Source organism: Aquarana catesbeiana, linkage group LG12 (assembly GCF_042186555.1).
Source record: "Aquarana catesbeiana isolate 2022-GZ linkage group LG12, ASM4218655v1, whole genome shotgun sequence".
In the NCBI taxonomy this organism is placed as follows: domain Eukaryota; kingdom Metazoa; phylum Chordata; class Amphibia; order Anura; family Ranidae; genus Aquarana; species Aquarana catesbeiana.
In genome coordinates this window covers 79480674-79500608 of record NC_133335.1, presented here as the reverse complement: position 1 = coordinate 79500608, position 19935 = coordinate 79480674, and the positions used below count along the sequence as shown (strand labels likewise).

The 19935-nt window shown below is 42.7% G+C and overlaps 1 protein-coding gene across 1 annotated transcript in view; it reads left to right on the top strand.

Moving 5' to 3' along the window:
• Positions 1-19935, top strand: part of LOC141114440 (proton channel OTOP3-like) — a 121044-nt gene that overhangs the window by 69067 nt on the left and 32042 nt on the right. The window contains 1 exon segment of the mRNA XM_073608113.1: positions 15948-16298. Coding sequence (XP_073464214.1) covers positions 15950-16298 — 349 coding nt within the window. The 5' untranslated portion in view covers positions 15948-15949.

Sequence of the window (19935 nt, the reverse complement as noted above, 5' to 3'; positions counted from 1 at the left end):
TGCTGCTGTTGTTACAAAGAGCATGAGTTTAAATTGGCGGTTTGACAAGGCTTGTCAAAGCCTTTTACTATTACTATTACTATTCAGGAGTGCAATAGGTGCGTCAGGCAGTAATAAAACTTTGAACATTGCGGAAAGAATATTAAATACTTCTGACCAAAAGGATCTGACAATATTACATTCCCACCAGATATGTACCTGAGTACCCGGGATAGAGTAGCCACGAAAGCAATGGAAAGAATATTGTAGAGACAATTTAGAAATTCTAGCAGGGACTAAGTACCATCTTGTGAGTACTTTATCATTTTCGGTTTCGAGAGCCTCTACATTTGTGGGGGTAGACTTTGTTGTTTGCCAGATTTGAGACCAATTTATGTCTGCAGATTGTAATTGGAGATCTTTTTCCCATTTAGTAGTATAGGTTGGGGGAGTAGAGGTAATGTGTTTTAGTAAACGGGTGCATAGGTTGGAAATGAGACCACGTTTATCTTGTTTAACGTTTAACGTTGATCTGATTTACAGGCTTGTTTGAATATAGTGGAGCTTGGTAATTTTGTATCAGAGGGTGCATTATTGTGAAAAAAGTTTTTTATTTGAAGATATCTGAAAGTTTCTGTATGTGGGAAATCATAGTTTTCATGAAGAGTAGGAAATGGTGTGATTAGAAAAGATTTATAGAAATGATGAGCGCAAGTCAAACCAGCTCTTGACCATGCAAAGAATGAGTTTGGGGAGGACCAAGCCGGGTAAAATGAGGGATTATGGAGGAAGGAGAGAAGAGGATTATGTCTAGATTGTATGCCAAATCGGGTTTTTAACCTATTCCAAATAGATAGGCTGTGTTTGGTAATGGGATTCATTACTATTCGGCGTTGGGTTGGGTTTAGCCAGAGAAGATTTGCGATGGATAGAGGGTCACAATCGATCGATTCTACCGCTACTCAAAGTGGGATTTCCGTCTTGGCGTGATATTTGGAAAATTGTGATAATTGGGCTGCATAATAATATTTTGTAAAATCTGGTACACCCAGACCACCCTAAATTTTAGGAGCATATAGGGTATGTTTAGGGATTCGAGGTTTTGTCTTACCCCAGATAAAATGTAAGGTTTTACGTTGTATAAAGCGTAAGAAGTGTGATGGTATAGATATAGGGAGTACTCAAAAAAAATATGAGTTTTGGGAGGATGGACATTTTAATCACTGTAATTCTTCTTAACCAGGCTAATGGTATGGTTGACCAATTATTGAGAAGGTTATTAATTTGTGAAAGCATAGGTGGGTAATTTGTTGTATAGAGCTCCAGAGGGTTGGCTGTAAAGTTAATACCCAAATAGGAGATAAACGATGCAGACCAGGTGAATGGTAGAGAGTGAACAAGTTGGGTTTGGATGGCAGGAGTCAATGATCTATTTAGAGCTTTAGATTTGTGGGGGTTTATAGAAAGGCCTGATATTTGTTCAAATTTAGAAAGGACGTTCAGAAAAGTTGGCGCTGAGGTTACGGGTGAAGTAAGGAATATTAAGATATCGTCTGCAAACAGACATAATTTATGTTGATAACCACCAAGTTCGAGTCCTTTTATGTTTTGGGGTTGGATCGGATGAGTTGGGCCAGGGGTTCAATAGCCAATGAGATCATCTTTACTGGCCATTTTCAATTTCTGTTGGAATAAGGAATTTGCAAGTAAACTATCATTAATATACCAAGTACAATGATTGGATCGTGGAACTAGTGATGAGAAGGTTACCATTACAGCATTATGATCCGACCATGCACATGATATAATATGTGAGTCTATACTGAGTGCTGAAGTTGAGACCATAACAAAAAGGTGGTCAATACAGGAGAATTGCTTGTGGGGATGGGAATAGTAAGTGTATTGTCGTTTTGTAGAATTATGTTCTCGCTGTGTGTCTAATAGAGAGTATTGATGCAGGAGTCTTGGATATTAAGGTTTAAGAATACTGGTTGGGACTGGGGATTTGTCAAGGAATGGATAAATTATTTGGTTGGAATCACCACCAATAATAAGGGTACCTTGTTTATGTGAGTCAACCATCAAAAGCCAGTGTGAGAGAAATGCCAATGGGTTCTTGTTAGGTGCATAGTAAGAAAAGAACGTAACATCATTATCTAGTAATGTACCTGATTAGAATAGGTATCTACTTTCTGGGTCTTTAAGTTCTTTTTACATAATAAATGGTGTTGTGAGGTGGAAGGCAGTCAATATACCCCTTTTTTTCATTGTAGTAGAAGCAGTATAAACTTGGGGATATCTGCGGCCAAAATATTTTGGTGTGAATTTCTGTACAAAGTGGGTCTCTTGCAAACAAACTACATAAGCTGATAGTTTGGAAAAGAAGGTAAATGCTTTCGTTCTTTTCGAAGGAGACTTGAGACCTTGTACATTTAGTGTTAATACATTTAAGGGAGACATTATAGAATATTGATAAGGATCAATAAAGGGCTGCTTAATATTATTCAAAGGTTACTTCAAATTTAGTAAGGTAGGAGCAGTAGAAGCGTATCAATGTAGATTGTATAACGTATATTATCACAGAGTAAAAAAAAAAAAAAAAAAAATTGTTATATATTCAAGTGAAACTTCTAAAAAGAAAATAAGTTATAAAAATAAAAGGGCTCCCTATTGGAGCGAATATCCAGAGGGTGGTGAATAAACGCCAACCAGTGGATATGAAGTGGTCCATGGAGCGTCCAAATCTAAGTTGGGCACTCGAGGAATAAGTGGAGGTGCAGTGAGCTGTCTCCGGGACTACGACAGCCTGTGTGATAGTTAAGTAAAATAATTGAACAAAACGAGTCATAAGTATAATGTTAATTTAACATAACTGTAAAAAATAGTGCATACTATAATGCAAGGTAGTAGAGTTCAAATTTATTGAGGGTAAGGGTAATTGAAACTGATAAAATAACTCAAGATAATTCTAATATTAGAATAAAAATATTATAATAATGCTGGTATAAAAAAAGGGGGGGGGGGAGATATAAGATTGAATTTTTAAATATCACCCATTTGGTATATATATCAGTCTGCAATGTCATCTTCTTCAGGCAGTGGTGAAGCAAACTCAAAGGAGAAAAATCAACCAGCGCAACAGTAATCCCTAAAGTAAAAGCAGCTGAAATACTGAGGGTCAAAATATAAAATCCCATACAACAGAATTATAAAAAGCAGTACAGCGCTTAACATTTAAATTAATATTAATAGAAAAAGTCCATAAACTGGTAAGAAAGTACAGACAAGCTTCCAGTGTTGAAAGTGAAGAGATGCACAATATATGGTGACTTCCGTGACACCCTCCACCAACGTAAGGATTGGCCCCTCACCTCATGACATGGACCCCTGAGTTAATCAGTCAGGTCTAATACAGCATTCCCATTGCTGGGTCATTATGCACACATCATAACTTGCAGTGTAGGGACAGTCTGATTAAAGGATCCTCTTCAACTCCAATCAATACATACATGTAATAGAATAAGCAAGTGGTGAAGCAAAGCGACCTCTTTTATGAGGACTAAGTGGGGCTTGAGACATTTGAGGTACTTGGGAGTCTTGAATATCTTGGGTCTGTGAGAGGGATGTTGAATTCATTCGTCGTTTTGGGACCATTCACTGTTGTGGAAGATGTTGCCAGGCAGAGATCTCTAAGTGTAGAAAGAAGATCGTTTGCTGATTTACATATATATGAATTTCCTTTATAAAAAAAGCGAAGGGAAAAAGGAAATCCCCAGCGATAATTTATTCAGTGCTATTTAAGGACTTGCAGATGTGGTTTCATTTCTTTGCGTTTAAGGAGAGTTAGTTGAGATACTGTAAGTCTTAAAAGACTTGGTATTTATGGCCCTGGAAAATTAAAGAGTTTTTGTTTCTTGCAGCTGCCATTATTTGTTCTTTTGAGCGAAAATAATGCATTTTTATAATTATATCTCTAGGGTGCCCATCTTCTTTATGTGCAGATAAAGCTCTGTGTATTCGATCTGTTTCCAATCTTTCTAATGGGATGGATGGAACAAGTTCTTGAAAAAGTGTTGTAACTGTTGATTGTAGATCCTCTATTTCTTCAGGGATGCCACGGATACGTAGGTTCGATCGTTTTGCCCTGTTCCCAAAATCTTCCAGTCGGGTTTGAAGTGTAGAATAATCCTCTTTAAGGGATTCTAATTCCTCTGAATGAGCTGTGGTAGTGATTTCAATCTCATCTACTCTCTGTTCAAGTATAGATGTGCGCCTGCCTACCTCACGGCTCTCCCGCGTTAATTTATCAGTAACAGCATCTGAGGTATTCTGTAATGCTTTGTGTAACACCCGTTCAAATTGGGAAAGCAGGTCTGAGCCTATTTGATTATTATGCAGAGTAATAAGGAACAAATTCAAGTCATATTCAGTCTCACCACAGTGCGCTGAAGAGGGAGACCTGTGAAGCTGCTGTGTACCGTTCTGTGAGTTGAGATTTGATGGCGCCGCCGCCATTTTAGATAACATTCTAGTCAGCTTTTCCAGAGGCTTTGCTGTCTTCAGCTATAAGCAGACATGTCCTGCTTAGCGGGCTTCACGCGTGCGCCTCCCCCATAATCTCATCATGTGTAGCAGGCATTAGGATCGGTTCACACTGCCCCGACTTGGGATCCGACTTGTGAGACCCCAAATTGCGTGACATGTGAAATCTCATGTTAGTCAATTGAGAGCTGTCTTAATTAGCACTACTGAAGTCACTCTGACTTTAGAAAAAGTTCCTGTACTACTTCAAGGTGACTTCTCTCAGACTTGTGCCTTAAAGTAGTGATCAAGTCGCCAAGAAGTCTTCTGGCAAAGTCTCACCGTAAGTCGCGTGACTTTCAGGTCACGGCAGTGACCTTTCAGTTATATTTCTTTATATATATTTGAGAGATTGTTGTTGCTTCCTATTTTACGACTGTCTTGTACAGAATTTTTTATGTAGCTGTAAATAAAATTATTAGATTATTTGTTTCTGTGTGCTGGTGTAATTGTGCCCAACTGGGTTAGTGCATGACACAGTGATGTGCCATAAAGAACTAGGGGGTTCTCAAACAGGTTATTATGCCCTTTAATATTTTGCTCTATTGGTTATCAGGTGCTTTTTCCTTTCAAGACAGGTGTTATGTTGAAATAGAAATTAAAGCATATACAATAGTATTGGGACGCCTGTCTTTACATGCACATGAACTTTAATGGCATCCCAGTCTTAATCCGTAGGGGTCAATATTGCGTTGGCCCACCCTTTGCAGCTATAGCAGCTTCAACTCTTCTGGGAAGGCTGTCCACAGTGTTTAGGAGTGTGTCTATGGCAATGTTTGACCATTCTTGCAGAAGCACATTTGTGAGGACAGGCACTGATGTTGGACGAGAAGGTCTGGTTCACAGTCTTCGCTCTAATTCATCCCAAAGTGTTCTATCGGGTTGAGGTCAGGACTTTGTGCAGGCCAGTCAAGTTCCTCCACCCCAAACTCACTCATCCATGTTTTTATGGACCTTGCTTTGTGCACTGGTGGGCAGTCATGTTGGAACAGGAAGGGGCCATCCCCAAACTGTTCCCACAAAGTTATGAGCATGAAATTGTCTAAAACGTCTTGGTATGCTGTTGCCTTAAGAGTTCCCTTCACTGGGCCAAGCCCAACCCCTGAAAAACAACCCCACACCATAATCCCCCCTCCAGCAAATGATTTGGACCAGTGCACAAAGCAAGGTCCATAAAGAAACAGATGCGCAAAGCATGCATTTACTTGCGAGTTACTGTGTGTTGGGCAACCCTTGTTTTGGAAATATGTGGAAAACACGCATCACACTTGCATTGCCATTTAGGCAGCATTTGCATCTTCACAGAAAGCATACGCTTTGCCATGGGTTTAGAAAACAAGTGGCAACAGCCTTCCAAACACATGTTGCTCTCATGGTGCCATTTAGGCTGGGTTTGCATCTGTGCATTTCGGAATGCACGGCAACCCGGACAGAAAACACGCTCTTTGGCATGTGTTTCTAAAACACATGGCAATGCACATTCCACTTGCAATACCATTTAGGCTGCGTTTTCATCTGTGCGTTTCCAAGCGCACGGCAACCCTCAAGAAAACACAAGGTCGTCGCAGTTTTCTGTGGACAGTGAGATATCACATTGAATATATCTCTGATATCAATCCTGCAAGGCTAGGTGATCTCAAACATATGTTTTTATAAAATGTGGCTGATTTTGTTTCTGTTATTTGAAAATATGAGTTGTAAAAGTTTCTTATTTGGAGGAATCTCCTGAGTTCATTATTGGGAATCCTATATTTGGTTTTTAGTGAAGAGAATGAGGTAAACGTGGTGTTTTCTATAAGTTTTTTGAGGGTAGTTAGGTTGTTGTTAATCCACCATGTGAATTCCCCTGTTTCGTGATTGATTGATAAGAATTTGGGATCTCCTATAAAAGAAGCGTGTGGGGGTGTGGTGGAAATAAGTTTGCATTTCTTATTGTGTAACCTCCAAAGATGATATGTAGGGATGAGCCAAACACCCCAACCCCCCCCCCCCCCCCCCCCCCCCCGTTCGGTTCACAGCAGAACATTAGAACCGGCAAAAAATTTGTTCAAACACGCGAACACCGTTAAAGTCCATGGGACACAAACGTGAAAAATCAAAAGTGCTCATTTTAAAGGCTTATATACAAGTTATTGCCATAAAAAGTGTTTGAGGACCCGGGTCCTGCCCCGGGGAACATGTATCAATGCAAAAAAAAGTTTTAAAAATGCCTGTTTTTTCAGGAGCAGTGATTTTAATAATGCTTAAAGTGAAATAAAAAAAAATCCTTAGTATGCCTGTAAAGTACCGCATTTTCCCCGTGTTTAGAATAATACCACAGCAAAATGACATTCCTAAAGGAAAAATTGTCATTTAAAACTACTCGCGGCTATAATGCATTGTCGGGTCCTGGTAATATAGATGAAAATCATTGAAAAAAAATGGCATGGGTTCCCCCCTCCCAGTCCATTACCAGGCCCTTTGGGTCTGGAATGGATATTAAGGGGAACCCCGCACCCAAATTAAAAAAAAAATGGTGTGGGGGTCCCCCAGGCACTATATACTCTGAACAGCAGTATATATACTATACGGCCTGCCCTATATACTCTGCTGAAAATTGGGCCTTAGGTGTTGGTGGTACCAGAAGACTGTAAGCCCTTACAGTTACTCTTGTTGGGTGCAGGAACGGGCCCTGCTGTGAAATACTATATCAAAAATTGTAATTACATGCCCCTGTTAAACAAGGGCAGCAAAATTGGACCTTGGGTGGTGGTGCCATAACACTGTAACCCCTCACAGATACTCTTGTTGGGTGCAGGAATGGGTCCTGCTGTGAAATATTATATCAAAAATTGTAATTACATGCCCCTGTTAAATGGGGGCAGAAAAATTGGGCCTTGGGTGGTGGTGGTGGTGCCCTAAACCAAAAATATTGTTGGAAGCTAGCATCATCAAGATTGAGGAGGAATAGGATAGTCAGCCTAGGCAGTCTTCAAGGGATCCCACATCCATAGCAAATTTAATCAGTTACATCAGCATCAGGTGCTTGATAGCTGCTGATCCAAGACTGATTAATTTTTGTGAATGTGAGCCTATCAACGTAGTCTGTGGACAGGCGCACTCATTGATCCATTACAAACCCTCCAGTAGCACTGAATGTGCGTTTAGAAAGCACGCTGGATGCAGGACAGGCCAGTAGCTCAATTGCATATGGAGCAAGTTCTGGCCAGTGGTCCATTCTCAAGACCCAGTAACCCAGTGGATGCTCTGTTGGAAAGGTCTCCAAGTCTACTCTTGCCCCTAGATATTCCTGTACCATGTAATGCAGAGGCTGGCAATGGTTGTTTGAACAGATCAGACCTTGGTGCTGAGGACTGAAAAATTGTTTAAAGGCATCGGTCAGCTGGCCACTTTGTCCAGCCCCAGGAAATTGTAACCTCCCAGGGTCTGGAAATGCATTGCACAAACCTTTCTTCAAGGCCTCCTGAAGATGTTTCATCCTCTGCTCCCTCTGCGAAGGCAGGATGAGTTCTGCAACCTTAGCCTTGTAACGTGGATCAAGAAGGGTTGCCAGACAGTAATGATCCCTCTCCTTGATATCACAAATCCTAGGGTCCTTTCGCAGGCTTTGCAGAATCAGGGAGGCCATGCAGCTTAAGTTTGCAGAGGCATTCGATTCTGAGTCCTGGGTCACTAAGGATCACATGATCCGTAACTACCTCTCCCAGCCACGTACAACTCCTTGGGTTTCTGGGGACTGAAAATCATCCCTTGAAGACTGCAGCTGAGTGTTATCCTCTACAATCATGCTGACTCAATCCTCCTCCTCCTCTTCTTCCTGTGTGTTTGGCGGGCCCGCAGGAATGCTATCTGGATAAAGGTGGCCTTGAGAGGCAAGGAAGTCCTCCTCTTCTTCCTGCTGTTCTGCCTCAAGTGCCCTGTCCATGATTCCATGAATCGTGTGCTCCAACAGGAAGACTAGAGGGACAGTGTCACTGATTTATGCATTGTCGCTGCTCACCATCCTTGTGGCCTCCTCAAATGGTGACAGGACAGTGCATGCATCCTCGATCCGTAGCCACTGGCGTGACAAAAAGAAGCCAAGCTCCCCTGACCCTGTCCTGATGCCATACTGGTATTCATTGATGGCCCTCTGCTGTGTGTGCAGCCGCTGCAGCATTGCGAACATTGAGTTCCACCTGGTGGGCATGTCACAAATGAGGCAGTTGGTGGGCAGGTTGCATTTCCTTTGGCATTGTATGACCGGCGGAAATTACCACAGACTTTTCTGGCCTGCCTCAGGAGATCCTGTAAGCCTGGGTACCTACTCAAGAACCGCTGCACCACCAAATTCAGGACGTGTGGCAAATATGGAACATGGGTCAAGTGTCCCTGTCGGAGGGCGGAGAGAAGGTTGGTGCCATTGTTGCATACAACCATTCCTGGCTGAAGCTGGTGTGGCGTCAACCACCTCTGAGCCTGCCCCTGCAGAGCTGACAGAATCTCTGCCCCAGTGTGGCTCCTTTCCCCTAGGCAGACCAACTCAAGCACCACATGGCATCTTTTAGTCTGATTACTTGCGTAGCCCCTTGAACAGGGTTTACGGCGCACCCCTGGTTCAGAGGACAAATCTGCAGAAGAGGCCATAGAGGAAGAAGAAAAGGAGGGGTGGAGGAGAGAGCTGTGGCAGAATCACAACTAGCATTTTGGAGGCGTGGTGGCGGAACAACACTGAACCCTGTCCTGCATCCTTCCCAGCTGCCAGCAGAGCTACCCAATGAACCGTGAAGGAAAGGTAACGTCCCTGCCCATGCCTGCTGGATCATGAGTCAGCAGTAATTTGCACCTTACTGCTGACCGCCCTGTCCAACGAGGCCAAAACATTGCCTTCCACATGCTGGTAGAGAGCCGGAATGGCCTTCTGTGAAAAGAAATGGCGTTTTGGAACCTGCCACTGAGGTACAGCACATTCAACAAATTTACGAAAGGGGGCAGAGTCTACCAGCTGAAAAGGCAGCAGTTGGAGTGCTAGCAATTTGGCCAAGCTGAGACGTGAGACCTGAGACGCTGAGCATGTGGATGGCTGGGACCGAATTTCCTTTTACGGTTCAGCAACTGGGGTAGGGAAATTTGCCTGCTAAAATCATATGGTGGTGTATTGCTAGCAGATTGGCTGCAAGTACTTGGGACACCTATTGCTATACCTTCATTCCTCTCAGTGCAGGTTTTTGAGAGGAATGGAGGTATAGTAGGGTTGGAGATCCCAGATGAGGAGCAAGGAGAAGTCCTCCTTTTTCTTTGATGTGGATCTTTCAAGTGCTGTTGCCAATGAACTATATGGCAGGTCGTCATATGTCTGGTCAAGCATGTGGTGCCCAAGCGGCTGCTGTTCTGGCCACGCTTGATCCGCTTCAGACATAGGTTGTAAACAGCAACAGTGCGATCTGCTGCACACATGTCGAAAAAGGCCCACACCAAGGAACTTTTAAAAGTCAGCGGGGAGTCAGCAGCGCCCTGCACCTGTGGAGCTCTGCGGTGTGATGCAATAGGGTGGCTGCCCTTAAGCTGCCCCCTAGAGGACATCCTGCCTCGTTGGATTTGTGCCTCCTCCTACTCCTCTCTTCTCTCAGGCACCCAAGCACGGTCAGTGACCTCATCATCCCCTCCCTCCTCGTCACTGGAGCAAACTTGGCAGTATGCTGCAGCTGGGGGAACATGACTGCCAGTTTCTTGTCCTTCTTGGGCACCCCCTCTCTCTAGGCTCACGTTACTCCCTTCCTCAACCTGGGAACCAACGGAGCCTTCAAATCGCTGTGCATCCTCCACCAGCATGTACCCTAATGATGGTTGCATAATTCTGGGGACTCCTCCGTGCATGATGGTGGGGCTACGGAAGGAGTGACTGTGGACAAGGAGCCGGTGGAATAGGCCGCTTTGGCAGCTGCGTTGGAAGGCAAACTACTCTGAGCCTGGGTGACAGAGGATGAGGAGGATGAGGATGGCTTTGTTAGCCACTCAACCAACTCTTCAGCATGTTCTGGCTCAATAGCACGGTCAGCGGCAGAAAAAAAGGACAAGCGTGCCCCACAGCCACCTGCAGAGGATGTACCATGTCCATGACTAGCACTGTTGACTGTAGACACAGAGGCTGCAGGCCCTCTTTTAGTGGCCTGTGAGTGTCTGCCTCTCCTTGGTGGCCTTCCGCACATGATGTATATTTTGTTTTGCAACACCACACTACACTGTATTAGATACTGTGTACACCACCAGAAGTGTAGTAGAAACTGTACACACTGTATTAGATACTGTGTACAACGCCTGCACTGTATTAGAAACTGTACTACGGCTGCACTGTATTGTGTACTGTGTACACCACCAGAAGTGTAGTAGAAACTGTACACACACTGTATTAGATACTGTGTACACTGCCTGAACTGTATTAGCAACTGTACTACGGCTGCACTGTATTGTGTACACCACCAAAAGTTTAGTAGAAACTGTACACACTGTATTAGATACTGTGTACACCGCCTGCGCTGTATTAGCAACTGTACTAGGGCTGCAATGTATTGTGTACTGTGTATACCACCAGAAGTGTAGTAGAAACTGTACACACTGTATTAGATATTGTGTACACCACCAGGCACTGCATTAGCAACTGTATTACAGCTGCTCTGTATTGTGTATTGTGTACACCACCAGAAGTGTAGTAGAAACTGTACACACTGTATTAGATACTGTGTACACCACCTGAAGTGTATTAGAAACAATACACCACGGAATGCACTGTAGATATAGGCTACACTGGATGCAGAGTATATATATATTGTGGCAGAGCAAGGCTCTGTCCCTATGAAAATGGGCTTAAAGTGGACATAGAGTCTGCATATCGGCTGAGTGCAGAGCTAGAGAGCGTAAATTTGAAACAGAGAAAACTGCTCTGGCAGTTTTCTCCAGGTTTTGCTAGTTCCTTATGGGGCTCTGTAGTTTGGAGATCCTTCAGAGTCTTGGGTGGGATGGGATCTCCAACCCTGTGTCTGGGTCTTGTGGACAGCCAGCAGGGTGTGTGCCCAGGTGCACACAGCCCATATAACGAGGGGCTGGTGAGAGCAGAAACAGTGGAGGAAGGCGGAGTTGGAGCAGTGGCTGCTAGTAAGTGTCTCTGTGTGAGAATAGATGCTGTGTGCATTGAAGGCCTTGAAGCTGTGTGCATCCAAGGAGCTCCAAAGCTGTGTGCATTGAAGGGCTTGAAGCTGTGTGCAGCCAAGGAGCTTAAGACTGTGTGTATCCAAGCAGCTCGTTTGAGGGGCCTGTACCTATAGCAGCATTACTGCTGAAGGGTAGCCAGGTGGGCTAGCATCTTCATTTGGATTTTGTGGATTTAATTGAAACTTGGACCCCTGCGTGGGATTCCTGGATGGACTTTTGTTTTGTTTTTCCCTTTAATAAACGGGGGCTACCAGGCCCTTAACTATGAATGCCTCTCTGATGTGGACTCACTGCACCAAAACGCTTCTATCCACTTGAGCTGAACAATCCCCAATGTCTCTATATCTATCTATCTATCTATCTATCTATCTATCTATCTATCTATTACTATTACACCGCCTGAATTGTATTAGAAACAGTACACCACAGAATGCACTGTAGATATAGGTTACACTGGATGCAGAGTATATATATATATATATATATATATATATATATACACGAGACTGTGTGTGTGTGTGTATGTATATATATATATATATATATATATATATATATATATATATATATATATATATACATACACACACACACACAGTCTCGTGTATATATATATAGACTTTTGTTTTGTTTTTCCCTTTAATAAACGGGGGCTACCAGGCCCTTAACTATAAATGCCTCTCTGATGTGGACTCACTGCACCTAAACGCTTCTATCCACTTGAGCTGAACAATCCCCAATGTCTCTCTATCTATCTATCTATCTATCTATCTATCTATCTATCTATCTATTACTATTACACCGCCTGAATTGTATTAGAAACAGTACACCACAGAATGCACTGTAGATATAGGTTACACTGGATGCAGAGTATATATATATATACGAGACTGTGTGTGTGTGTGTATGTATATATATATATATATATATATATATATATATTAATACACTGCTTGCACTGACTGAATATATAGTCTATGCAGAATGAATATATATTAAACTGATATATATATATATATCAGTTTAGTATATATTCATTCTGCATAGACTATATATTCAGTCAGTGCAGGCAGTGTATTAATATATATATCTCTCTCTCTATCAATCAATCTCAAATACACTGCCACTAACTGAATTACCTGCCTGCTTAATCTAAATCAAGCTATCTCTCTGTCCACACCAACAACACTGCACACGGCCGCCGTGTAGGCAGCCTTATATAGTGTGGGGCGTGGACTTAGTCCCCCTGAGGCATGATTGGCCAAAGGCACCACTCGCACTAAAAAAAATGTGACATTCCATGACTGAAACGTTCTAGTGCTACTTTGGGGCATTTGTTGTGCGTAGGGCAGCCCATTCAAGTGAATAGGCTGCCCTATGTGCGATGCACATTTACACATGAAAAGCAAGGAAAAAACGCAAACAGGAATGCATGGTTTTGCTACACTAAATGATGCAGAAATGTGAACAAAATGTGCTTTAGAGGAGAGTTTTTAGGCAGCAAGGTGAAGGTGAAGGAAGTTCAATCATTGAAGCTTCATTCACACCTAGGCGTTTGGAATCGCGGCAGAACTGCCACGATTCGGCCCGGGATTCCAGAAGCGTGGCAAAACGCGGGATGCAATTGTGATGCCATTACTTGTTAATGGCACCCCAATCGCAGTGCAATTTTGCAGCGATTGAGGGGCGATAAATCACTCTGAAGCTTGTAATTCAAAAAGGAGCAGGGGCTTCTTTTGGGCGACAGTGTAGCGTGTTGTGATTTTGCCGTGATTGCAGCAATTGCTCCCCCGTGATTCCAAATGCCTAGGTGTGAATGAAGCCTTAAAGAGTCAGAAAGGCTACAAAGGGAAGTGTACTGAAACTGGTCACTGCAGGACATGGCTGTGTCTAAACAGGATATGCATTGTCACATGACGAAAAAGCAAGAACTAAACCCAGATTATTAGGGAATCTGCAGACAACAGAGCAACGTGGTGCAGTGGTATGATCTATGCTGGGATTGATCATTCCATTCATCTCTAGTGAAAATAAAGTTGGAATTTAGCATACAATAGCCACACATATTCTTCAGTGGCTGAACAGTATGAGCAGGTTTGGTTAGGCTGCACTATAAGAGGAAGACATGACGCAGATCTTATTGTGCATCATAAATTAGAGTGTATTATTTGAGAGAAAACAGCCACAAATATTGTTCAGTGGCTGGACAGTACATACGCCGCTTGCCTGGGGTACCATATAGAAGGAAGAGACAAGGCAGGTTTTATCTTGAAATAGAAATTAGAATGTGTTTTTTGAGAGACAATAGGCAAATTAACATTCAGTTGCTGGACAAAATGTAAGCAGTTTGGTAAGGTCAAAATGTAAGATGGAGAAGCAAGGCAGGTTTTTGTTTTGCATCTTTAGTATCTAAGAGGCAATATCCACAAATATCTGAGTGCTAAAGCAGCAAAGTAGGCTGCAAATTTGTAGTTGCAACACAGGATTTTTACACTGCAGCAAACGTCCAGTTGCATAAACATTGTTTGGCTTCTTTGGCGTATATGGTATGGCACTAAAATATTCCTAAAGCTTTGATATGCCAAGCAGGGCCCATTTACCCTGCAGCAATTATTAGAAAGGCACAGCAGAAGATTTAACCTACAGCAAACATTATAAATATGACAGTGGAGGTCTAGCTGTGGAAAGTCTAGTAGGTGATCTTTTGGTATTAGATTTGTCAGCAAAAAAAATGGCCTTTCCAGCACACCTGGCTTGTAGCAAACTTGCTGAATTCTCTGTAAATTCTTACACTATATTACCAAAAGTATTGGGACGCCTGCCTTTACACGCACATGATCTTTAATTGCATCCCTGTCTTAGTCCGTAGGGTTCAATATTGAGTTGGCCCACCCTTTGCAGCTATAACAGCTTCAAATCTTCTGGGAAGGCTGTCCACAAGGTTTAGGAGTGTGTCTATGGGAATGTTTGATCATCCTTCTAAAAGCGCATTTGTGAGGTCAGGCACTGATGTGGACAAGAAGGCCTGGTCACAGTCTCCACTCTAATTCATCCCAAAGGTGTTCTATCAGGTTGAGGTCAGGACTGTGCAGGCCAGTCATGTCCCTCCACCCGAAACTTGCTCATCCATGTCTTTATGGACCTTGCTTTGTGCACTGGTGCACAGTCATGTTGGAACAGGAAGGGGCCATCCCAAACTGTTCCCACAAAGTACGGAGCATGAAATTGTCCAAAATGTCTTGGTATGCTGACGCCTTAAGAGTTCCCTTCACTGGAACTAAGGAGCAAGCCCAACCCCTGAAAACCAACCCCACACCATATTCCCCCTCCACCAAATGATTTGAACCAGTGCACAAAGCAAGGTCCATAAAGACATGGATGAGTGAGTTTGGGGGAAGGAACTTGACTGCGAGCCAGGCCTTCTTGTCCACATCAGTGCTTGACCTCACAAATGCGTTTCTGGAAGAATGGTCAAACATTCCCATAGACGCACTCCTAAACCTTGTGGACAGCCTTTCCAGAAGACTTGATGTTGTTATAGCTGCAAAGGATGGGCCAACTCAATATTGAACCCTACGGCCTAATGCTGCGTACACACGGTCTGACTTTGTGATGGGAAATGTTCGATGTGAGCTTGTTGTCGGAAAGTCCGACCATGTCTATGCTCCATCGAACATTTGCTGTTTGAATTTCCGCACACAAATGTTTGAGAGCAGGTTCTCAAATTTTCCGCCAACTTCACTTTGTTGTCGGAAATTCTGATCGTGTGTACACAAGTCCGTCGCACAAAAGTTCACACATGCTCGGAATCAAGCAAAAGGAGCCGCACTGGCTATTGAACTTCCTTTTTCTCGGCTCGGCGTACGTCTTGTACATCACCGCGTTCTCACGTTCGGAGTTTTGGGCCAACATTTGTGTGACCGTGTGTACGCAAGACAAGTTTGAGCCAACATCCTTGAGCCAAAATCCACAGTTTTGTTGTCAGAAAGTCCGATCGTGTGTACGGGGCATTAGACTGGGATGCCATTAAAATTCATGTACATGTAAAGGCAGGCGCCCCAATACTTTTGGTAATATAGTGTATTTCACTCATCCCAAAAAATAAGAATTAACTACCATTTATATGTAATATACTGTTTATGTAATTAAATTTAAGCACTGTTGCTTTAAAATTGTATTTTATTTGTAATTCCTCCTAGATATGGTAGCTACAGATCTCGATCAGAATGTTGCCCACGATCATGTGGACTTAAGATATGAGCATTCTTGGCTTCACCGGCACTGCACTTCTACCATGATTCACCATAAGAGGGCAAGAGGATCTGGCCGACTTTTCTCTGGACTTATGGCAATGAATGTGGTGTTCCTGGGTGCTGCCTTTTTGAGCAGTGTGGTTCTCAGTTCCATGCCTGCCCAGAACTCAAATATCTACTTGTCAGTGTTGATGTTATGCAGCTCAATATGGATACTCTTCTATCTGCTAAGAACACGCAAGAAACAATTTTCTGCCATACTTCTGGATCACCATGCTGGAGCACTATATCTAAGAGGTCAGTACACTGTACAGTGCCTTGAAAAAGTATTCATACCCCCTGAAATTTTCATGTCATGTTACAACCAAAAGTGTAAATATATTTTATTGGGATTTTATGTGATAGACCAACACAAAGTGGCACATAATTGTATAGTGGAAGGAAAATGATAAATATTTTTTACAAATAAATATGTAAAAAGTGTGGCGTGCATTTGTATTCAGCCCTTCTGAGTCAATACTTTGTAGAACCACCTTTCACTGCAATTACAGCTGGAAGTCTTTTTGAGGATGTCTCTACCAGCTTTGCACATCTAGAGAGTGATATTTTTGTCCATTCTTCTTTGCAAAATAGCTCAAGCCCTGTCAGATTGGATGGAGAGCGTATGTGAACAGCAATGTTAAAGTCTTGCCACAGATTCTCAATTGGATTTAGGTCTGGACTTTGACTGGGCCATTCTAACACAGGAATATGCTTTGATCTAAACCATTCCATTGTAGCTCTGGCTGTATGTTTAGGGTCGTTATCCTGCTGGAAGGTGAACCCCCGCCCCAGTTTCAAGTCTTTTGCAGACTCTAACAGGTTTTCTTCTAAGATTGCCCTGTATTTGGCTCCATCCATCTTCCCATCAACTCTGACCAGCTTCCCTGTCCCTGCTGAAGAAAAGCATCCTCATAACATGATGCTGCCACCAGTGTTAGTTTTAGTGTTAGTTTTCCGCCACACATAGCATTTTGCTTTTAGGCCAAAAAGTTCAATTTTGGTCTCATCTGACCAGAGCATCTTCTTCCACATGTTTGCTGTGTCCCCCACATGGCTTCTCGCAAACTGCAAATGGGACTTTTTATGGCTTTCTTTCAAACAATGGCTTTCTTCTTGCCTCTTTTTCATAAAGGCCAGATTTGTGGAGTGCGCGACTAATAATTGTCCTGTGGACAGATTCTCCCACCTGAGCTGTGGATCTCTGTAGCTCCACCAGAGTTACCATGGGCCTCTTGGCTGCTTCTCTGATTAATGCTCTCCTTGCCCGGCCTGTCAGTTTAGGTGGACGGCCATGTCTTGGTAGGTTTGCAGTTGTGCCATACTCTTTCCATTTTCGGATGGTGGATTGAAGAGTGCTCCGTGAGATGTTCAAAGCTTTGGATATTTTTTTATAACCTAACCCTGCTTTAAACTTCTCCACAGCTGTATTTATAATGAGATTAAATTACACACAGGTGGACTCTATTTACTAATTAGGTGACTTCTGAAGGCAATTGGTTCCACTAGATTTTAGTTAGGGGTATCAGAGTAAAGGGAGCTGAATACAAATGCGCGTCATACTTTTTAGATACCGGTATTTATTTGTAAAAAAATTGGAAAACCATTTATCATTTTCCTTCCACGTCACAATTATGTGCCACTTTGTGTTGATCTATCACATAAAGTCCATTTACGTTTTTGGTTGTAACATGACAAAATGTGGAAAATTTGAAGGGGTATGAATACTTTTTCAAGGCACTGTATATCACCTTTGTTATTTAGAATCAATTTAATCTAAACAAACGCTGGCTTTAGGGCTAAGTTCAAACAGGATTTCACTTTTCATAGTAAATAGAAACCTTTTCTAAGGTCTTTTCTGCCCAAGCCATCCCAATATGTGCTTATTTCTCACTTACCTAGTCCATGGCAGCTTTGAATCTGCACCTATAAAAATGCTTTCTGAGCCCATCACTTCTTGTATCATCATGTGACAATCCTGGAAACTGCATATCCCATCATGCACTGCCTTACTGCATCACGGAATAGGGTGTGTTTACCTCTCTGGACCACACCTCCCTATACTATACCACCCCTTTTTATATTTCCTCCTACGTTCCTTTTTCTTAATTTAGGGTGGCCAAACCCTGTACAATCTCCTTTAGATCTATCAACAGCTATGTAGTGTAAGGGCCTGTCTCATTTGATACAAATTGAATTGATTGTTTAGGTGGACGTGGATGGAGACATTCAGTTGGCATTGTTCTTGGGTAAACACACAAATTTCATTGTCCTATCCCATTCGCACCTTGATTTCAATGAGCTCTCATACGTTCAACAAATGTGGCTCATGAGGCATTTTGGTGTGTTGCTGCTTGCATGTTTTTTTTTCCGTGTCTAAGGGACGTTATGACATTAGCTCTTTACCATGTGATTAGATGTGTCCAATCACAGCTGATCACATGTAAGCAAATACCCGTTATCGGCATTTCCTTTCCTCAGCACTGTCAGTGTCTGAGGAGAGGAAAGCCGATAACCAGCTTTCCTATGACAGGGGACATTTACACTGATAGTCAGGGCACTGATCATCAGTGTCCTGATGGATCAGTGCAGCATATCAGTGCCCATCACTGCCGCCTATCAGTGCCGCCTTATCAGTGCAACCTCATCAGTGCCTCTTTATGAGTGCTCATCATTGCAGCATATCAGTGCCCATCAGTGCAGCATATCAGTGCCCATCACTGCAGCCTCATCAGTGCAGCATATCAGTGCCCATCACTGCCGCCTATCAGTGCAACCTCATCAGTACCTCTTTATCAGTGCCCATCATTGCTGCTTATCAGTGCCGCCTCATCAGTGGCCATCAGTGCCGCCTAATTAGTGCGGCCTCAACAGTGCCCATCAGTGATGAGGCTCAGTGCCCATCAGTGCAGCTTTATCAGTGCCCATCGGTGCAGCCCATCAGTGTAGCCTCATCAGTGCACATCAGTGAAGAAGAAAAATTACCTTTTTGCAAAATTTTATAACAGAAACTAAGAAACGTGTTTTTTTTTTCCATAAAATTTTCTGTCTTTTTTTTTGTTTGTTTAGCAAAAAATAAAGAAACCCAGGGTTGATTAAATACCACAAAAAGATAGCTAACCGCGCAATTGTCATTCAAAAAGTGAGAGCGCTAAAAGCTGAAAATTGGCCTGGGCAGTAAGGGTGTATAAGTGCCCTGTACTGAAGTAGTTAAAGTCAAATCACAAAATGATCACTCTCTAGAAGTAGCTTCAGGCGAATAACAATTGTGACTTTTAGTCAATGACAGTTTTGGAAAGTGGGAAAAGGAGCCATTTGATATGGTGATAAAATAACACTTTATAAAAAAAATATGGCTTTCAAATTTTATTTCATTGGAGAAACAAATATTCCACACCTTGGAAATCTTTATGCTAAAAAGGAGCTACCCTGCTGGAATGGTCCTAGATCCAGGGTAGCCACATAATTTTGATGAAAGCTGCACACTGCCCTGGAAGGCCTAACCCCTGGGGTTGGACAATGTCAGCCCCAGTAGGATTTTTGAGGCAGGTAAAAAGGGATATCAATGACTTTCTATAAAGAGAGGGAAATGATCCTTTCGCTATAACTTGGCTTGTTATGTCCCATAAATTATGTGCTTAATTGTTCTTGCAATATATTGCATTCTGTTACTGAATAGTGGTATCTATTGATGTTAGGTGGGAAGTGGTTATTTTGTGCCTTTGGTTTGTTCCTCTGCCCCACCCTCCTGTTTTGTCTCCAGTTAGTACAGTCCCTAGCTACAAACTCCCTTATACAGTACTTACCTGAGCCCAATCCCAATCCAATGTTGTGCTCTAGGGCAGGAGTCTCCAAACTTTTTAAACAAAGGGCCAATTTACTGTCTTTCTGACTT